Source organism: Manacus candei, unplaced genomic scaffold, assembly GCF_025592945.1.
Source record: "Manacus candei isolate 608988 ecotype Guabito, Panama unplaced genomic scaffold, ASM2559294v1 h1tg000061l, whole genome shotgun sequence".
In the NCBI taxonomy this organism is placed as follows: Eukaryota; Metazoa; Chordata; class Aves; order Passeriformes; family Pipridae; genus Manacus; species Manacus candei.
In genome coordinates, this window is record NW_026138109.1 from 9,176,443 (window position 1) to 9,198,591 (window position 22,149).

At 42.7% G+C, this 22,149-nt stretch overlaps 1 protein-coding gene across 14 annotated transcripts in view; it reads right to left on the reverse strand.

Annotated features, from left to right (window-relative positions):
* The window catches only part of CELF4 (CUGBP Elav-like family member 4), a 700,852-nt gene extending 682,347 nt beyond the window's left edge, over positions 1-18,505 (reverse strand). For 5 of the 14 annotated variants that reach the window (XM_051804513.1, XM_051804511.1, XM_051804507.1 and 2 more), the window contains exon 1: positions 17,879-18,502. In XM_051804513.1, coding sequence (XP_051660473.1) covers positions 17,879-18,158 — 280 coding nt within the window. In that variant the 5' untranslated portion in view covers positions 18,159-18,502. Of the gene's footprint in view, positions 1-17,878 lie in introns of all 14 variants that reach the window. The other 9 variants (XR_007907278.1, XM_051804503.1, XM_051804504.1 and 6 more) reach the window with 4 other exon arrangements.
* Positions 18,506-22,149: the final 3,644 nt, after the last annotated feature.

Here is a 22,149-nt window from a genome sequence, read left to right on the forward strand (position 1 = left end):
AATTTTGAAGAAAAGAAACCTATTGCCTCTTCTGCTCCATACGATGGCCTCTTTGAATGCAATTAACCCTTCATTCATAGGTCTTTCTATCCAACTAATCTCCCACCCCGTGCCTTTCGATGCATTTTTAATACCACAGCTAATACTGCTACCTAAAATCCTCCAGCAGACACCATGCAATAGAGCTCTTTGCACAGGCAAGGTACTGTAAATCTCCATAAACAGTGCTTGGATGAACAGCAAATTCAGATAAGTGATGTGTTCTTTTTCATGGCTTCCAGTTACAAATGAGGGATGCTCTTCATCCTTCAAGGTAGATTTTTATCCAGGAATTATGTTGGTTTCATACCTGCCCAGGGGATTTAGCCACTGGGTTTGGGGAATCTGGGCAAAAAAAAAGGCGTAAGAAGGGGCAAGGTGACATAAATAAATAGTGAAACAACAAAGAGAGACGTAGTGGTACACACGCAAATAAATGTCAAAAATGAAAAAAGAAGAAAAAAAAAAAAGAAAATGGATCCAGGAAAAGAAGAAGACATTACATGAAGTGTCAGCTTTATCTGCCTGAAGTGTAAAACTCTGGTCTCTTTATTACATGGTTGATAAAGACTCAGGACCCAATCTGGTCTCATTCTGAGTTTGATAAACTGTGACCAATTTCAGATTGGAACTCCTATTTACGGAGGTGCTAAGTGGAGAGGGGGATTATATCATGCAAAACAGAAGCAACCAAAAATATTTCTGTTCCCCCCATCTTCTTTTCCCATCTGATAAATGAGCTGGTTTGTCAAAACAGGGAGTGGAGCTGGAGGGGCCAGGGAAAAGGGTTTGGTATAAAAAAAGAAAACAGAAGATGAGAACTGAAAATATTCTGTATTTCTGTTTACTCAGAGCAAATCCCATTCCCAAGCCAAATCTAATCAGAATCTGTCCATGAAAAAAGAATTCAGAAAGGAAATATTTTGAAATACAGGAGGGGTCTCTGCCTGATCCTCACTGCAAGGTGTTCAAGGTACAGAGTGTTTCTTTAATTATTTCAGTGTTCTGTCACGGCTATGAAGGAGTGTATTTCTGAGTCACAGAATTATGCTTTTCACTTGGATTCTGTAACACCCCTACGCTTAATTATTTCATCTGAACTGCAGATTTCCACAGATCCAGCAAAGCATTTAAGCACCTGCTCAACTTTAAGAACCTATTGCGTTCTGGGAGGCTTTCCACAATATGAATTAAGCGCACACTTTGCTAGATGGACGGCTCTATACCATAACTACATTTCATCTGGAAGAGGGCCAGGCTCTTTCCCAAAGGGTTCGCTGCTCTTTAGTTTATCGGTCTGAAATTTGTCCATAAGTGTATGTGCCTTTTTTCGTTGAAGACTTTGTTGGATCTAATTGAACTCTGGCACAGTGTTTATGATCAGTCTTGGACAACATGTAAAGGACTAATCCTGGCACTGCAGAGTGGGACGCAAGCGTTGCAGTTTGTGTATCGGATGCGAGTATCACCCTAAGCCACTGGGAAGCCAATCTGAAATCTGCCTGCTTAACAGAGAGGCACTGCCATTGCCTTGCTCTGCCAAATCAGGGTATTTTAAAGAGAAAGCAGAATGATTCTGTTTAAAATTCACAATGCATCTGTACAGAGGATGAGAATTTCAAAGTACGGCAGAAGTCTTACTTTATGGGGAGGTATTATCCTCATTGTTCTTCCAGAGCTGGAAAGGGAGGAGAAAAAAATGTATAGGAGCTCAACTCTGCAAAATTTGTGGACCTGAGTGGCAGGCTAAGTGCTACACAGCAAGCTGTGGAAAAATATCAGCAATCAAAAGCCAAAAATCTGGTCTCCGAGCTTCCCGTTCAAAGACATGCAATGTACTATCCTTTCTACCCAAGAAAGTGTATCAAGTACACACCAAAGATTTAGAGGTTGAACACCCATGTAGGGGTATACATTACCTATCTCACACTCCACTGGCACTGGGCCTGTAACACCATGGAAATGTGTGTACAAGTTAACAGCAAAGTTCAGTTGCTGTGAGATTTGTATGGATTCGTCCGCTTTAATTGTTTCCATGATTTAAGCATTAGGCACCAGGAAATTAATCTGGGCAATAGTCAAGACAATCTGCACAAATCTGGGTCCAATGTTGCTAAAACAAGCTGGCTGAAATGAAAAAGTGTAGCTGTGACTCTCCTCCTGATACCAACACACACACACAAAAACACACACACGAAAACCGGCCCTTATTTTTATTATTTATGGACACAGATGAAAAGCCAAAGGGGGCATGGTAATGCACACAGATGCTGATTAGCTGGAGATTATATTGATGATGTAATAAAAATTCACTTTGTCTCTTAAGCTGCACCAGGACAATCAAAGAGAGATTAGATAAAAATCAGAGAGAATGAATAATAGAAGGGAGAGGTATCATCGTAAACCATAACTCCCTGCAAAATGTTCTACCTCTGACTGTCCTCAGCCAGAATAAATAAGGGCTGGAGGGTGTAAATACAACCCAAATGTACATAAGAAGGAGGCAGATGTGTCTTTGTAAGTGTATTATTTATCAATAAGCAGCCAGACACACGCATTTACCTGCACGGGTTTGCAAATACGCACACGCAAACATCTACATGCACGTACCTTTCTAATTCTGTTGAACAGATGATGAGAGGGAGTGCAAGAGAGAAAATACTGTATTTGGAGAGGGACAGATGGACAGCAAAATGTATGGGATGAACAATTAGCAGCGTACGGGAAATGATCTGAGCGAGAAAGATATGAACTTGTGGGGAAAAAAACAAGTTGGACTCTACTTAACAGGGCAAGAAACACACATGAGAACACCCACATGTGCATCTATTTACCTAGGCATACAGGAGTGTGGATCCCTGTATGAAAAAAGAATCCCTCCAGCCGCAAAAGATCTCAATCAGAGAGAGACAGAAGAAAACTTTCCCCTCTTGGAGTGCTTGCTTGAAAAGGAGCAGAACTCCCGCACGTCTAACATTGGTTTAAGTTTACTGACCATGTTTAATATTTGATTAAACCTTTGGCATAGCTGACTATCCTGATCTGAATAGATGATCCGACGCTTTCCCTGGTAGTAAAGCCAAGCATAAGTAATAGCGGTCCTCTGACTACCGCTGCCTTATGCATACGAGTCAGATTTTGCCGTGTCTGAAAACCTGCTACCTGCTTCTGGATTCTTTTCAGTTGCCCAGTATTTTCAACAATGAAAATGAATCAAACAAAAAAAGCCCAAATGCTTCTCCCAGCCATGGAGGGGGCTGCAATTTATTCACAGCTGTGGAAAAAAGTCCCTTCCTTCCAAAGTATTCCCTGGCTTAATTTTACCTGTTCTTCTTGCTGTACTTTTTGCTTGTGGTTTGCATTATTACTTACTAAATACATTAGAAAATGCTCATCAGCTTGCTCGGCAGCTTGGGGATGTTTGTGTGGTTGCCCACACACATACACACACACATATACACGCAGCACTTTTATAAATAAATCACAGTCATAGGGGTGAGGAGAGGGCATGTGGTGCTTTGGAAGGGAGCAGAATATCAGAAAAGAAAGGACATCTTCAGGATGAGAAAACAGGGGCTGTCAGAGTTTCTCTGCACCTCTCGAAACCTGTGAGATGGCCACTGATACTGATCATAGAAGGTGAAAGACGGGGACACCAACCTGGGATGCTTTTTGCCTGGCCAGCTGGGTGAGGACATGTCTAATTCCTCAACACAGAAAAACACCAGGCCTAAATAATCAGCCTACATACTTTACACCTGAAATGAGACAAGACTTACTGGGAGAGGTATATCTTTTATTGGACCAATTGGAAAAAAATTAGACAAGCTTTCAGGCATGCAAGGAAATCTGTCTTTTTTTTCCTCAGTTGTATCAGCTGGACTAATAAAAGATATTACCTCTCCTTACAAATGTTTTCTCATTTATAACCTTAGACCATCACCGCTAAAGCTACAGCATGACTTCTGCCTTAAATACACACAAAGCTCTTTGCAAAGCTGGATAACACAAATTCTTCTTTACACATAGCAAACTGAGGAAGAACAAGGTCTAGGAATGGGATCTGGCAGGATACGGAAGGTTAGTAAGAGGACTGGGCTAGAAATAGGCTTCTAATCCCTTCCTACCTACCTTTGAATGAAGAAGACTCTGATGCAGCACCACATCAAAGGTTTATTTTGTCTTCGTGCTTTGATTTGGGGTTGCTAGAGAGAGGTCCTAGAAGTGAGGGATAGTTATGTTTCAAAACAGCAGGGAAAAATATTTTTGCAAGAAGGTGAACTGTAGTCCCAGAATGGACTGCCAGGAGTAGTCATGAATAAGATCATGATTTGAAGAACGCAAAGGAAAATGTATGCAGGATTTTTGTTCAGGTGTGAGAAATCAGCTGCTGATTTAATGAAACAAGAAATGTTAAAAAATAAAGTGGTGCAATCACCTTGGCGAAATTACAGACTTACAACATTATTTTTTTTTAATCTTTGAAAGACGACATCGACCTTTGAACCTCAAAAGAGGGAAAAAAAAGTCCACTTTTTCTGTCTATGTGCAGAAATATATCTGTTTGTGTATCTGTGTTTGTGCATATTTTGTGAGTGAGAGTCTTTCTGCCGCTACTCGGAGCTGTTTTGCTTTCTGAAGATATTTGGGCAGTATGGCTTCCGTTTCCCAAAACCTGTTCAGAAAAGAGCTGGGAAAGGAGAGGAGAGACAGCTAACGTGGTCTGAGAGAATCCAAGTGGTGACTCGCAACATGAACTGGTGAAGTGCTCTCCACAGGGGTGACAGCCAGCGATGGCGCGAGGGCAGAGCCGAAACAGGGGAAGAGTGGTGTGAACAGCAACGGTGAGAGCCAAGGAAAGAGGTCTGTAGCAGCAGAGGTAGACTATGGAAAATAAATGACTCATGAGCACAGCTAGGCAGAGAAGGACATTGTGAGAAATCGGCAGTGAGCCTGGAGCGGCACCTGGGGAAGGGACCTGATCCCAGCGGTGGATCTGAGCCTTTGGTCCACACACCCACACCTGTACCTGCAACCAGATAAGGAAGGTTGGGAAGAGAGGGTGAAGAACTGGTCCTGGATGGGAGCCCAGCCAGTGAGAGCCTGGGTCCTGCACTTGAACAGCAAGTGCAGAGGACAAGGATGGAGACCTGAGCCAGAGGAATGGGAGGCTCACCTGGCCATTGGACCTGTGCCTTTTGTCAGGCAGCACGGAGCAGGGTCACTGGGTTTGCTGGTGGCTCAGCTATTTCTTTTTGAATTAAGAGGCTGCTGCCAGAAGTCCTGTCCCTGGAGCGGTATAGGGGAAAAGACAAGGGAGTGACACACCTATTGTGCAACTCCTTTTATGAATAAAGTCGCGAAATCTAATTCTACCAGCACCTCTCTGGCCTTTTTCAATGAGCCGGTCAGTAACAAATGATCATTCAACACCACAAAGCAGACGTTATATAGGAGAACAGATTGAGGCTAATACAACACACATTCCCCTCCAAACAAGAACCCAACATTCCTTCTTCAGCTTTTTCCTCCCCCCCCCCATCTGCAAACACTGTCAGTAAAGCTAAGTAAATATATAAATAATTAAACAAACAAATACTTTCTCTGCTGCCCCCGGGCCTTTGAAACTGAGACTTAGTTGGATTTCAGGCAATCAAACAGCATCACGTTCACGCACTCACACTGCACGCACGCTTCCTCTCCACCTTTGACAGAATATCATTGACTTGAGTGCACTGTGATGATTTCAAATAGACTAGAGGTTAGATAATCGACTCTACACACACACATAACCACATGCACACTCCAGCTTCTCCATTTATTTCATAAAAGACATAAGCACAGATGGGATGGAAACACCAAAAAAAGACCTCAAACAAACAAACAAAAAAATCCCACATACATTGCTATAGATGAACTAAGTGAAACTATAACTCAAATAATAATTAAAACAAACAAACAAACAAACAAGGAGCCTGATTCATTTGCTTGTCAGATCTTCGCTGCAGGAGATAATCTGAAACCCTCCTCTTTAACGAAAATGTTACTAAATTAAGTTTGTTGTGGCTGGATACCTGAGGACAGTGGTATATTGCTTATTCCGCACAATAACCTACACCTTGGGTAGCAGCAGTGAAAGCTACCTTCTGGACTACCTTGCTCTGCCAAAGTCAGGGATATTCACATCACTGTTTAAGGATTCACACAGTGTCTGTCTTGTTTGTGAGGCTGGGTCAGAGTCTAACTATTGACTTCAGAGAGTGTTGGGTCGGTACTCAGCAAATGGGTGACGACTGCCAATTCCATCTGCCCGTAGTGAGGGCAGAAGAACACTTGTCTAGAGGGAACTTGCTCTTTTTACTGACCCCGTGAAGGCAGATACCTTCAGTTTGATCCAAATCATGCTGCAAACAACAAGTTTGGATCAGGCCCTAAAGAAGAAAGGTGGGATGTAGCCCTTCATCAAATCCTTGCTTTGAAACTCCCTCAGTTGCCATAACAATGAAGAGTATTGTATGTGATTCACTAAAAGAAGGAAAAAAAATACAAATCAAGATCCTGAATCAGTGAATGATGATATTCCTGTACACAGATGCTGAATCCTACTCACAAAAAGAAAATTGACAAAATTACCATTGACCCTTTCTTAGCAGAACTGGGACAAATATGTATTTATAAGTGAAATGAGCAAAGCTAATTTTCCATGTCCTCACTGAGTGTTTTTTGAAAGCATATATTCTGGGTCTACACTGAAAGGGACTCTGATGTAATACTTTTACCATCAGAGACACACTAAAACCTTTAAGTAGAAAAAAGTAAATGTCAAATTTATGCCATTAACTTCTCCCACCTAAAAGAAACCAACAAAAAAATAAATAAAATAAAATAAACTCTGACTGGACTAATATTGCAGTTGGGGAAATGAAAGATCAATAGCTCACTGGAGCCAATGAGAATCTTTCCATTGATTCAACAGGTTTCAGATCAGGCCTGAAGGCACCGAGCTTAAGTGACTCCATCAGAGAGTGTTGGTGAGTAATTATCCACGCTGTGATTAGAACCGAGGCATCCTAACCGCCCGCCCTCACCCACCAGATAATGCCCTTCCTTTGAATGAAGCTGCAGGCACAGGCAGCAATTTAAAAGGAGCAGCTCTGAGGTGTATTAACCGTTGCAAATAATTCACAAGGAAGGGCAATGCTTGTGTTTCTTGTTTATTTATTTGTTTGTTTAATTTGTTGTTGGCTTTCCCTAATCCATAGTAGAATGTAAAAACTAGCACCACTCTAGCACCCTTATCTTCTGTAAGATCTTTATGTGCAAGATCTTTTCCTGTCAGTGCTTCTCTGGGTTGCCTCACTTTTTTTTTCTCCCTTCTCTGTCAGTGACTAAACCTGGAGCTAAATAATTTCTAAGATACTCTTTTCTTTGGTATCAAAAATGACTGCATCCCCTCTTGCAAATAAACATGAAGCAATGGTATGCTTTTAAAGACTTTGCCAAAGAATTTTTGTTGCTTGTCTTGCCCATTCCTCACTTCCACTCCTACTTTTCTCGTTTACTGCCAGTATCTTGAATGAGATTTCTTTTTCTAAAAGGAAAAAAAAATAGAACCATATAAATAAAAAAAAAGATAGGAAGAAGGAAAGCAAAGTAAAAAAATGGCCAGGCTCCGTCCGAATGCACAAACCAGAACAAATCCCACAGAATAACATAATTGAATAACAATATAAAAGAGGGTGAAAAATTGCATCCTCATCCATGTATTATTGAAGATGGAATACGATCAAATAAATCGTGTTTAAAAGCAATTAAATACTCACAAAAGAAAAACACTTGCCCTGTCAACTGAAAAAAAAAAGGTGTAATGAAATGCAAACCATCTTCAAACTACCATACGGACACTGGAACGAGACAGTTGAAGCTGAATGGTATAGCAGGAGCGAACTAGCTTACCTAGATAAGGCAGCCTATTGTTGAAGAGGGAGTAGTCAAGAAATTCAGAAGTATTCAGGTCTGTGTATCTGGTTTTAGGTGAGCAACAACCTTAAGGCAGCACGTACTATTGGCCGCTCCTGTTTCAACCAGCGGCATCTTGCAGAACTGCCCGTAAATTCAGACCCAATCCAAACACTGCTGCAGGCAAGATAGAGTTTTTCTGAAGACTTCACCGGGCTTTTGGGCAGGTGTGTAGCTGCTCTGCAAAGTCCTTTCTTGTCAGTTATGCATTTTACATATCATAGAATATATATTACTTCCACCCTGGTTTTCCCCCCATCCCTTAAATGCTGACAAAAGGTGTGGGGAAAAAAAATCAAACACTTTATTGCAATTCTGTGTTGAAAAAGAGCTCTCTAGGACTAATACTGTTTTGATGGGGACTGAACTTGTTGACAAAAATGCTCCTGGAAGTTTCTCAGGTCCCTTCTGTGCCCCTGCCAGGCAAAGACCCGATCCTAGAGAAAGAGAAATCAAGTTTCTGCCTGGGTCAGGTGAAATAATGGACAAGAAACAGAGCCCAGGCAAGAAAACTGAGTTTCCTCTAGTTTAGCTTTCAGAGAGGTGCAAACCAATTCAATCTGCTCAGGAAAAGTATCTCCCTCTCCCCCTGCTTCCTCCATACATCATTTCAAAGAAGTGCGTCTTTACCTTATTATATTATTAGAATCAATCAATATTATTAATATTATATGTGGACAATTCTGTAAATTCTTCATAGTTCTCCTCCCTGCCTGTTAACAGCAGGTACATTATACAATCTCTGGTTAGATTGGTCAACTAGGCTATCAATAGCCTTAATAAGCAATACCTATATTGTGACCTTTGCTCACAGAACTGAATCTCTCATATAGGGCTGTCAGATTCCTCAAAGAAGTATTGATAAGCTCATTACTGTATTGCTACATATAATTTTAGGTGTGATTTTCACTCACCCTGAAGCATCTGGTAACCTAATACTTTTTTTGTCCCTCCTAAAGCATTGGGCCTTTTACAATTGATCAAATAGTGAATTAGAGCATTATAGAGAGGAAACATAATCAGGGGATTTCAACAAGCACACTGTGATATATCTTTTGATCTTCTGACAACCTTCATCCCCCTGGATCCTGGGAAGGAAGCACTGTTTTATAGGGATATTATTAGGCTGATGCTGCTTTATACATCTACCTGCAAGAAGCTACCGAATCCGACAAAGATATTTGTGTGCGTTTGCAGTGAGTGATGCATATTATGTGATGCGAATCTATCCTTAGGGACTGGAAAGGAGAGGAACTATGTGCAAATGCAAGTCTGCCTTTTCAATACATGCATGCATACACAGTCTCTGTGTAGTATATACACAGGCATTTGAATTAGAAACAGGCCAAATATACAGTCAGATCTCATCAGACCAACTCTGTCTGCAAAGCGCCGTTTTTATTCTGTTTGAAGAAGCTTCATGTCCAGAGTTGTCTGCCCCAGTGCACTGGGGAGGCAACCTGGTTGCCTCTAAAATATTTTGGAGACTCAGATACAATGTACAAATAAACCAGAGATGAATTAATTAAGTGTGACTGTATCATTAAATTAGTATAATGAACAAATGGTTACGTATCATATTAAACTCTACATATAATTGCAGGAATACCCTGTTAGTCACCTACCACTTCCACATAAGAATATGATCTCTGTACTGTCTTTTAGAAAGGAATTATTTACAGACCTATATTAGCCTGTCTGTACTAAATGCATGTTTTCATTAACACACATATAAAATAAATGGTTGCATGTGTGTGATATACAAATATGTCAGGTGCACTTCTATATCACTGCGTATGCACTTTGCACATAAAAGTTCATACTCCGGTACACTTTTCAACTTTTTCTCTATGTTTTTTTTTATGTTTGTTTGGTTTTTTTTAATGTTTTTATGTTCTTCTTGTGTTTTCCAGATTTAAATAAGGAAATTACACACCTCAACCACAGAAAGGGATGAGAACAGCCTGTGTTACAAACTCTATCTGCACTGCACCGTGGTCTACCAAACCGTAAGCAACTTTGGGTCGGCAAAGTACTTTGAAAGACCTGACAGTGAACTGTCCCTTCAACCATGCAACCCTGGAGGAATCAACATTGCCAACAGTCATCTATGAAATAGTTAATGTTAAACAATGACTGTCTGTGTTCAACAAAGGAGGTAGAAATAAACAGATAAGGGTGAGGTAGATCGAAATCTGCATGCCTCATTGGCTGAGCTGTCGGATATTTCTAATGCATCTGAAGGGTTTGTTACTAAGAACCTGTTAAGTATCTTTAAACCTTTGATCTGTAGCCAGTCTTAACAAAGGTGACAATTAATTACAGGAGAGTGCATTGCAATAAAGTTACATCGTGGTCAGTTTATATATACTGTCCAAAGCTGGTTCACAGAAGTCACTGTCAATTAAAGTCTTCTTGGAGTCCAGTTCATTATCAATTTTTCCCCCTTGCCTTGATCAATATTTTTGGCTGCTTCAGCTTGACAAACTTAACACAATGTCTATATCTATATGTCTTGCCATTCATTTACATGGGATAGATGGCCGTATATGATTTATTTTTAGCTTCTTCGTATGGTCAGGCACTTTATTTGAGAGGTTTAGAGCTCTCATCTATCTTTATTTTAAGGAGCGACAATAATAAGCCCTCTCTTCCTTCAAGGGGATGTCAGTTGGATATAATGAATGCACATTAAAAGCTGCATTCACCTGTATATGCATTCAGGCTGTGGCTCACAGTGACAAAAGCAAACAAATGCAATCTCTGTGGTGACATCCACACCAAGCAATGCAGCACAGACAAAGTGACTCAATAGATCCTGCGATCCCCAAAATGCAACGATGCATCTCAAGGAGGTAGACAGAGAGAGAGGCCCTTGCAATATATACCCCAGCACACTCAGTGGAGCAGTGGTGGAAGAAAACCATAATTTTTACTCACCATGGTTATTATTTTCCCCTTTTCTGCAGCAGATTTTAATACACAAGGGTCAGTCCACCATGACAAACCCCGGCAACAGCCATATGAGCATCGGTGGAGCATTTAAGTGAGTGAGAAATGCAGCGGAGATCGGGCTTTTGGCAGTTCCTCAGATTTGTTTTAGTTTTAGTTTCACTTACAGAGAGAAAGCGAAGTTAAAGAACAAGCCAAGAGGCACAGAAATTAGTGGCATTAGATGCAAGTGTTCTGGTTTGCTATGTAAATCCACAATCCAGAATTTTAGAGGGAATGCAAAACACTGAGTAAGCGCAAGCCTGCACCAGGATTTCCAAACATGAAGCCACCGAAGTGATGGCAAAATTCTCACCGAGTTCTGCCCAGCAAGCAGGTAACAGGCCTTCACTCCCAAAGTAAAGGTGATGCAGGGTTTAATGAAACACCAGCCTATTTGTTAAGGTCGGGATTCAACTTAGTTCCCTTAATACCTCACTTGCTTAGTGTAAACACTTACAGGGCAGAAACCAGACAGCACTTGATGGACAGGTCATGTTGAGCTCCGCAGTCTCCTGCTTTTTTGGAATATTACTTTAAGTCTATAACCAATCCCTATATGAGTTTTTGGGCATCCGAGGTTTTTCTCTACTTTAAATGCAGGTAAGCGGTCCAACAGCCCAGATCATCTCCCCCACTTTTTCTCCCTTGGAACCATTACTGCCTGTCGCATAAACCCGCCTCGGTTCACACTTGATTGACGGGAGGGACGGTAACAGCTCCTTTAGTGTCGTTATGGTCTGTCGGGTCAGTGCGGCTGGTATGCTCGCGCACAGGGTATGCATGATAAAAAACACCCTGATGTCTTGCTGAGAAATGTGGCTACGTGTTTCCAGCTCTAAGGGCTAGGGGAGACCCTCCTTGGCCACCCAACCCCTTCAATCCCTGGTTCTTGACCACCATGAGCAGAGAGTCCTCTGCCCGCCCTCCTTGACAGGTACAATCCACTTTTCAGTTGAGCACAAGACACTTTCCACGATCTCGCTCACTTTCTACCCAGATGAAATTTCCAGGTATTTCTGACAATTTCCTTCAAAAGACTATTCTGTCAGCTACCTGGCTTTTATTATGCTATGCAATTGGAATCCTCAGCTAAAGAAAGCCCTGTCTGTGACACTGGCCACCAGCCGACGTGGCATACAGGACCAGATGAACCATGCTTTTCATCCAAGGTGACAAGGATCCTCAATTTTTCCCTCTACTTCAGTGCTGAAATTCCCGATCTTTTCTGGTTGGGTGTAGGAAAAAAAAATAACATAAAACTAAACCAAACTGTTCCCTCCTTCTATTGTTATATTTCAGAAATTAGTAAGTTTCTGAATCACTCTTTAATTAAAACCTTGGTAGGGTCAAGTAAATAATATGAAATTTTATTTTTGTTGCTCAATAATTTTTTTAAGAAAAAAATAAGTCCCTATTTTTTTGTTCCATAAAATGCCCAAAGGCACCAGTATGTGAACATATTGAGGGACAAAAACAGTTGCAATCCAAGAAAGTGTAGAAAACATAAGTCTGACCTGGAGAAATGTAAGAGAAGAAACAAAAGCACTAGAAACACAAACTTTAATTTCTTTCTTTTCTCCACATCAGTGTAACTTTTAAACAAATCCATCTTGTAAGGATGATTAGTTGATATGGTGGTGGGGCTAGCCGAAGAACAGCTTTCAGTGCAAAACTTAACAGCCAAGCAAGAGATTCCAGAAAATTGGAGTTTGTATTGGAAATGCTGACACAACCGTAACAACAGCATCATAACTGGCTGCAGCTGCTTTTAGAAACCAGAATCCATGTCCAGACCCCTGAAAAAAAGAGTTAACATATACCCTTCTAATTTATGAGGCAATATGAGCTATCTGTTTCACATTATCAAAACACATAGACACTCATCTCTACAGGAGATTTTAATGTACAGGGGGTTGCTTTTTTCCTCTCTTCCATCAAGCTGTCCAATTGCATTTTGATTGTTTTAAGGGGTTGTTTTTTAGACCTAAAGCATAAAGTCCCCTCTGCTTTATTCCAGTTTATTTGGGAGTTTACCTCCCTAAAACTTGTTTGGTTTACTACCATACTAAATGCTGTATGTGTTGCTTTCAGCCAGGCAAGTCTTATGTTTCAATTATGGAGGAGTTTATTCAGCACCTGTATTGCGTTGTGCTTCTTTTCAACTAAATTTCCATTTCCCAAAGGCTATACACATGAATGTGTATACATCTCTTTTTCCGTATGTATACACACACAAATATATACATTTCTACATATATACAAATACATCATCTTAACTGAATACTCATTTTCACTGCGCCTTTGAATTTCTGACATGCCCAAAACCTTCATAAACATCTCAGACTTAACAAGGTTTTAATTTTTCTATCATCTATCTTTGTAATCAAACAGAACAGAATATAATGAATGGAAGACTTGTTTCCCTACCCCAGAGGTGTCTTAAATTTCAAAATTATTTATACTTTTGAGAAGGCAAAGCAGTGAAAGAACTAAACTATTCTCTTCATACTGTATTTTTCTAGCTGCCTTGAATGCTTGCAGAGTGAGTTTTGGGTCAGGTAGGAAAAACATCCTAACCACAGGACTGCAGTAGTGGATTTCAAGAAGGGTTTGGGGGGGTTGTGCTTTTTCCACCCCTAGAAAAGGGTTGAAACAATGTTGTTGCTCTCAAGTCTGTGCAAGACTCCTGCTTTCCCACTGCTCACTATCTCCACTCTTTAAGTGCACTCTCCCGTGTGTGTTTGAGTAAATCTCAGTTAAGTGTGGGATGCTGATTTCTTCTGACTTCCTAAATAGAATATTATGGAGACCTGTGTGTTTTAAATTAAAACACTTTCCAGGCCTTGGGTACAAGCAAGCTTCAATAGAAAAGACTGTTTAAACCTATGGGGACAGTCCTATATTTAGATTACATTAATTCATAAATATTATACTAAATACCACTTAAATTGGCCTTAAATGACTTCAAAGATAATGCATTATAATATGGCTGTCCTGAGAGCACTAACCTTTATGTCTCCCAGTAACTCAGCCTTTAAGCATACTCCACTGCTAGATAAGATGGGGGAAGTTATGAATGAATGTCTTGCTAAATTGTTAAAGTGTGATTAGCTAACTCCGTGCATGTGTGTGCGTATATGTGTGTGTGTGGGTGGGTCAGCTCAGCCCCAGCAGATTTCTGCCCGTGGATCTCAGCACACAGCCTCTTCCCAACACTAGAGCAAAGTACCACAGCAGGAGCCTGTTCCTGCCCCGTGTGGAGAGAAATGAGGATGGGGGAAATATGCAGCAGCTATGCTCGTGCCATGAAAGCTTATTTTCTCGGGGATCTGGCAAGCCTTTCCCGCCTTCCCCCACATGCTGCTTCCCCCGTACCCTTTCTCTCTTTGCGTATCTGCAAGAGAATCATAATCCCCTGCCTCTTCCCTGGTATCTGTACTGGTATCAGCCAGAGCTGCTGGTGAAAGAACCTGGAACTTCACTCTCCTTTTGTGATAGTTTTTCTTGGAGAGGGGCAGTCATATACTTTGTCTTCAGGTTCTTAATTTTCAATTTCCTCCTTCTATACAGGGGCACCGCAATAGGATCTCTTCATAATATTTTCAAGAATACACATCCTTTGCTCTCATTTCAATGGATTTACACCTGAAATTACTCTGGTTGCTGGGTTTTTACTTTAAGCACAAACCCACTTTCTCCCCCTCCACACCCAAGGTTTGCTCTCCTTACACTTAAATAAACTACAACCTACTATTAACCCTTCAGGGTATGCCACTGCCACAGCTTCATCCCCTGAATTAGGAATGAAATAAACTGAGAGTGATGGATCAATTAATGTATAAGCATTATGCATCTCTTATGGAAAGCATCTTGGGGTTTTGTATTGCCAACCTACCCCTGTGAGCCAAGTTGGACTATCTTTATGCAATTCTTCACCTATGCCTGCAAAGCAAAGCCAAAATAAGGAGATCTGAGTGAATACAATGCTTCACATGACTGCATTTACAGAAGGGAAAAGAGAAAAAAATAGACTAAAAATGAAATAAAATGAAATAAAATAATAGAAAAAAAAGCCAAACACAATCCTCATCCTTCAAAGCCCCATCACGCTTTTTGACTTAATAGTAATTAATCACTACTGGCAAGAAAGTAATTTTTTTCCAGGTAGCCAGAGGCACATTTTTATCAGGATTAGCTAATAAATCAGCGGCATCGCTAGAAAGGAGTTCAAACTCTTCTCGGATGTACTAAATAAAACCGATCTCTGAAATGCTGGCAACTCGGTCTGTTGAAGCTTTGCTCAAACCCTAGCCTGCAAAATAACAATCATCATCATCATTTTTCTTTCCAAAGTCCAAAACTTCTAGGAGGTTAAAAATGACTGTTTGTTTTGAGATGAACTCATGCATTCTGGTTTGATGAAGTGACAAGATTCCCCACCTGGCTTTTTTCCTAGGTTGCAGCTTTAGAACAGAAATGAAATGAGGGAAATGAAGTTAGTATCTTGCTTAATTCAGGGATATGTGTTAAACACATCCAAGCAAGACAAATGATCCCTCTCTCTCCTCTCTCTCTCTCTCTCCCTCTCTCTCTCCCTTCCTGAGTTTGTCTCTGTGAATACAGACATACAGTAAAAGCAGAGCTGAACTGAAAGAAGGAGAATTCACATCTATGAAACAGAAATTAAAGTTAGCGCATAGATCGATTAATTTCAGGTTTAAGATAAAACATAACAAAAGAATAAAATCTCATCAACAAATCAGAATAACCTCCCACCACCACTAAAAAAAAATAAATAAAATACTTTATCTAGATGTTAACTCAAAGATTTCCTCTACAGTATGTTGAGTGTTTCTCCTCAGTGTAGCTTTTACTGCTGTTATTTTTATTTTACAGAAGCTTTAGATGATTTTTTGAAAACACATGCACACACACACGAGCTCAGTGGCTACTATCACTATCAGACAAAATCTCCCAGGACCCTTCCTTCCCTGCACTTCTTACTATTATTTTTACTTTTATTATGAATAATTATTGTAGTATGGGTGTCATGTTTAAATGATGCCAATCAGACCTTGATGTGGTTTCTAGGAAGCTAGTCTGGAAAGAAAGCAAGGTTCGAAAGAGCTACACTGATCATTTTAAATACGAGAGTGGTGTTTGGAGCGACCGGCAAGAAAGGATGGAAGAAATATCCTATAACTTAGATTGAGTACCTGGTCCCTGAGCCCTGAACATTTTCTCTAGCCTGTGTAAAACTGATACTTTGCACTGTCAGGGTATATTTTCACTCACATTTCCTGAGACTGGAAGCGAGGAGGGGAGTGAGTGGGAAGGGGGAAGAGATGCCTGCTAAACATGCCTTTAAGTTCAAGATTTACAACTCGCCAAGGCATCTGGAAAGCTGGGAAGCCAGTAATGCCATTACCCGTGACTGTCACTGCCAGGAGTCTACCAGGCTGGACTAGACACTGGTACTGAAGCTGTCCTGTTAAAGATGCAACTTCCACTCTCCTCGTAGCCCCGTGCAAAACGCTTTCTCCTCCTGCACTAAATCTGGAGTCACACCCCAATCACTTCTGATGCAATTTTTTTCTTTTCCCTTTTCTTTTTCAAAAATAAATATCTATATCATAAATAAACACACACACACACACATATACAGAACATAAGTTAATAAGGTGGGTTATATCACTCCCTGGTCTCTCCTGCTTCTAAGCGGGGCTACCGTGCAAATTACCTTCAACTTCCTCCCTGCGAGTCCTACTTTCCTACCCGAGGATCCAAGCATCTCTCCCCCATCACACACACCCTCCCCCACCCCCCAAAACGTAGCACCATCTAATCTGAAATGCACCTCCGGAGAGCCTAAGCTAAGCAGGGAAATGAGCGGGCAGGGATGGAGCGAGTGAGGCATGGCATGGGGAGTACATCTCCGCTGCCTTTAAAGAAAACCTAAAAAGTTCCCGGGATGGACTTTGGGCGCATTAAAGTAGTGCTTGGAATATGCCTGCTCAGGGACTTCTCCCCTCTGGAACTAAACTGCCACCTGTCCCTCCTGGCTTGCCTTCTCAAACACACACACATATCTCGGGATTTTGTGCACACACCCCTGCCCCGTTTGAGATGGGTTTCTTTATTGTTGTTTATATCCCTGTTTCCATGCTGAATAGAGCCAAAATGAAATAAACCCCCGGAGCAACTCACTCTCCTCCACCTCTTGCTTTTTAGAGGACTACAAATAATAATTGTAACAGTAGCAAAAATAAGTATTATCAAAGAAAAAAAAAAAAGAAAGAAAAAAAAAAAGAAGAAAAGAAAAGAAAAGAAAGAAAAAGGCGCTGGTACCAGATGCAGAACAGTTGTAAAATAGAGGTTCCCATCAAACCCAGGGACAGACAGACGGACACACACACCCCTGGGCTGATGATGAGCGGCTCCCGAAGGCAAATACTGAGCACCCGCTCCCGCTTCAGCACCGCGGACAGCTGCCGCCGGCCCCGCGCCCGCGCCGCCGCTCGCCCGGCGCTCCCTGGGAGCAGCCTCTCACCCCTCAAAAAAGCGGGGAAAGAAATAAAAATACTAATAAATAAGCCAAAGAAAGCTGACTCCCTGCCCTGCCTCTCGCTCTTCTCTTCCCAGGATGGGTCTATTATTTCTTTCCCTGCCCCCCCAGCCTGCCGCCTCCGCCCCCGGGCCAACCAAAAATGAAATAAAATGAAATGAAATTGAAAGGAAAGAGAGAGAGAAAGAGAGAGCCAGGGAGGGAGAGGGAGCCTGCCTTCCTCTCCTGATCTCTCCCGGGAAAGTTCAGGAGGTAACTCACCTTTGTGCATACCAGTGAACCTGTCCTTCAGCACCGTCAGTTCATAGATCTTCCCGAACTCCTCGAAGAGCGGTTTGAGGTCTTTCTCGTCCAGGTTACGGGGGATCTGCCCAATAAAGAGCTTAATGGCATCGTGGTCCTTCATTGGGATGGTGGATGGGTTTCCGGGACTATGGTTTAATCCGTTCATATGCCCGTTGGTGCTGGGGTTGCTGTGATTGCTACTCAGGCTGGTATTGTCTGGTTGTCCGTTTGCTAACGTGGCCATCTTTATATACATAGAGAAAATCTTCTTTCCTTTTTTTCCCCCTCTTCTTTTCTCTCTCCCTCCCTCTCTCTCTCCCTCTCTCTCCCTCTCTCTCGCTCTCTCGCTCCCTCTCCCTCTTTCACACACACACACACACACACTCACACACACACACACTCCTCCCTCTCTGTCTCTCTCTCTCTCTCTCTCTCTCTCTCTCTCTCTGGGTCTGATCTGATTTTTTTTTTACATTGAAGATCTGTGTCCTTTCCGTTTAAACAGGCTGGATCGGTTCAAATTCCCAGCCAGACTAGGGGGTGGGGTGTGAGTGTGTGGATGTGTGTGTGTACTGGGAAGGGAGGCTAGGGGTGGGGGATTGCTTTTGCCTCTACTCTGGCTAAACCCCCTCCTCCCATCCAACCACCCCCCTGTCTGTCTGCCCGACAGAAGCTTAATGGTATCTTCCAACACAGCCCCTGGCTATAAATAGCACTAGGCGCATGGCTCTTTGAGAGACAGTCAATTTCTATTGTGCCAAGTGAGCAAAGGGGAACGGTTGCGTTTTTAGGACCAATGATGATGATTTTTTTTTTTTTCCTTTTCCTTTGCAAGCCCTCCGATCAATCGCTGTCCTTATAATTTCAGTGATCATCGGGTAATCTGCCTTTTTATTTGAGAGGGGAAAAAAAACCAAACCCAAGGTGTTCTGACTTCTTTCTATTATTATGTTGTCTCTTACTTATTATTTACTCTTGTTATAATTTCTCAAATGATAATAAAAGCAGTTCAGATACGGATGAATCCCCGGGCTTAGAGGTTGCTTTTGCTGTTGTTGTTGTGATTGTGATGTTACAAGCTCTCTTTACTATATCTGTTCTTGTTGCATCTAAAAAAAAATGCATGCTCTTTAAGCTTTTTTTTTCAATAGATTATACCGCTGATGATGACATCAAGCTAGGAAAGCGCAAACTATATTATTGTAGCTCTTCGGAGGGAGACAAAAAATATCGAGATGACTGTTGTTAATTTTCCTGCTGCTGATATTTATTTTACGTACAGTCAGTGCGGGCGTTATCTCCTATACGGGCTGTGTGTGATGTGTGTGTGTGCGTTTGTATATTGGAAAAGGATTGATTAGATAAGATTTTCTTGCCCGACTTTCAAGCCATCAGGATATTCTGTCTGTCTCTGATGGAAACATAAATCGCATTTTGTAGTCATCAGTGATCGGGAGTTGCTTGTCCGAACAATGCTCTCTAGACAAAGTGTACTGTATGGTGGAGACCAAATCAGCTCTTCTTTCATAGCATCTGGAGGTGGGGAGGGCAGGGAGCCTCGGATTAAGGACACAACTCCCCCTTGTCCCCCAAATAATAATAACAGTAATCCGGACAGTAACAAAACAAGGCTCTGCGTGTGCTCAGAGCAATTTTTCCCTTCCTTCTCCCCCCCCCCCCCCCCCCCCCGTTTTCCTTTTCTCCCGTTCCCCTGCCTTGCCGTGCAAGCTGTGCGGGGATGAAGCTCACAGAAACACCGGCAGGCGAGCTCGGAGCAGCCTACGAGTTACCTGGCCTGAACCCCCGCTCCCCTCCCGGACAGGCTGCATCCACCGGACCCCCTACTATCCCCCCGTATCCAGGGGGCTACCCGCAACCCCCCGCAGCCCCTCGGCCCCTCGGGGCCACCCGGCCATTGTTCCCGGCGCCGCCGGCTGATCCCCGCGGCGGAGGCGGCGGCGGCCCCGGGGAGTTGGGAAGGGGGGCTTGGGGGGCGGGCTGGGAGCGGGACCCCCCTACCCCAGGCACCCGTCCCCCGGGAGCGCAGGTAACACGTGTGACTGTAAACGGAAGGGTCAGCCGCGGAGGAAAGGAGGTTATTACTTTAAAATTTCAAACCTTCCTACACCTTTTACTGATCGCAATTTATATATATATATATATATATATATATATATATATATATATATATATATATTTAATTTCTGTTTCAAAAACAAACAAACAAACAAAAAAAGGAGCAAGCTTCACCACTTTTTTCACTTTATTTGGCTTTTTTTTAATAACAGAGAGGCAAGGTAGTATCCTACCCACTCCCCCCCCCCCCCATCCCCATCCACCTCCCTTAAAAAAAAAAAAAATAAAGAAAATAAATAAAGAAAATCACCCCAGTGAAGGTGGCTCGGCTATTCCAACTACTCCTGCGCCTGAAAGTGCTCCCGTGCCCTGCCAGGAGAGGAGCGGGGGTGGATCGGGGGGCGGCGGGGCTGTACCCCTCCCCGGGGCCGCCGCCGCTCCCGGCGGGGGGAGCGCTGCGGGCGGGGGGCGGGACGGGCCCGGCCCCGCGGAGCCTCCCCGTCCCACCTCCCCGGGGTCCGCACCTGGGGGCGACACTCGTGCGGAGCCCCCGGCACCCTGCGCTGCCTTTTACGGCTCTCTAAACGTCTCCGGGCGCTGACGGGCAGCAGCGGCCGTCGGCCGCCGGGTGCCGGGCTGGTGGCAGGCACCGCGCATTGTCTGCCGCCTGGCCAGGCGGGCAGTGTGTTGGGGTCCAAGTGGCGCTGGAGGGAGGGGGCAGAGTTTGTCCGTCTTCCTTTCCTGGGTGCACACCTGCAACCTTTAAAGGCTACAGACGCGGAGATCTGACAGCCCAGGAGCTGCTGGGAGGGTAAAACCCTTCTCAGACAGCCCCGCTCCCAAATTCCCAGCCCTGTGACTCACTTGTTTTCAAATCCTGCCTTGTGCCTTGGACTGTGATAGAAGAATGACAACAACAACAAAACCCACATGAAACAAAGTCTTTCAGTTGCCCCCCTACGCACACCACCATCAAAAATCCTAATATCCACTCTTTCTGATCCCTAAAACCACACCCATGATAGAGCTAGGAGGACTCAGTGAAAGAAAGACCTTTTTTTTTTAAAGAGGGAATATCCACTACAGCGAAAAGTGAAACAGCATCCGGTACTGATCCATCCCAGGGATAGCTCTGTTAACACCTTGTCCACGAGCAGGCCACTCTGCCTGCAATCGTAGCTGATCCCAAATGAAAGCCAAATTAAAAGAATAGGGCAGTAGAAAAAGTCATTTTGCTGCTCAGTGCGGGTGTCCCTTTTATAACAATCTCTATTTTTTGAAACTTTGAGCTGGTCCACGCCCTGTTTTCACAGCGCCGTAAGTATAGTCATTTAGAAATGGATGCTGTTCAAGTACAGCCCCCTGGTGCACAGGCACAGCTGTGAGGGGTGGCAGGATGAAATAATACGGACACAAATGTTGCTACAAGGGCTCGGAGATGAACACAGCTGCTGCTGTGGGTGGAAATAAGCTATGCCCCATAAGCACCTTTACACATGTACAAGGGGCTGTAGTGGATTTTAAAAAGATACGGGCAAAGGAGGAGTGAAATTGTTATCTATAAACCAGCCTTTGCTGAACAGTTCCCAAGTGAGAAATGTTCCCTGTGTAATCACAGTGGGTCCAGTTCAGCAATCCATAAGCAAAGAAGTCCACAGAAATTTTGTAAGAATAAGGTCTTTTGTAACAGGCTTCAGTTTCTCCCAGAGAATAAAAATTATTTATCTGTGTGGAACCAAAATAAAGCAAATAAAGCACTTTACTTTTTTTTTCTTTTTTTTTTTTTTTCTTTTTTTTTTTTTTTTTTTTTTTTTTTTGTTTAATGTGCCTTCTTGCAGGGAAAAAACAGTCCCCTCCCAAAACCATTTGCAGCCCCGTTTTCTCCTGCTCCTCACTCTGGTGAGTGTCTTTCAGGTTTTGGGTTGTTTATTTGTTTTTGTTTGGTTTGTTTTGTTCAGAATATAAACACTATTTATTTTGGGGGTAGATTGCCAGCAATTTTTACCTCCTCGGAAGAAATATTACCCCAAATCAGCACAGCTGGGAAAATGCACTGACATGGCCAGGGCAGGGGTAGAAGGATGCAGCAGGATCAGCCACAGGTATACACTCACCTCCTATGAGAAAGGGTTTGCAGACCAGGCTTTGGCTTTTAATGTGCCTTTCAAAGG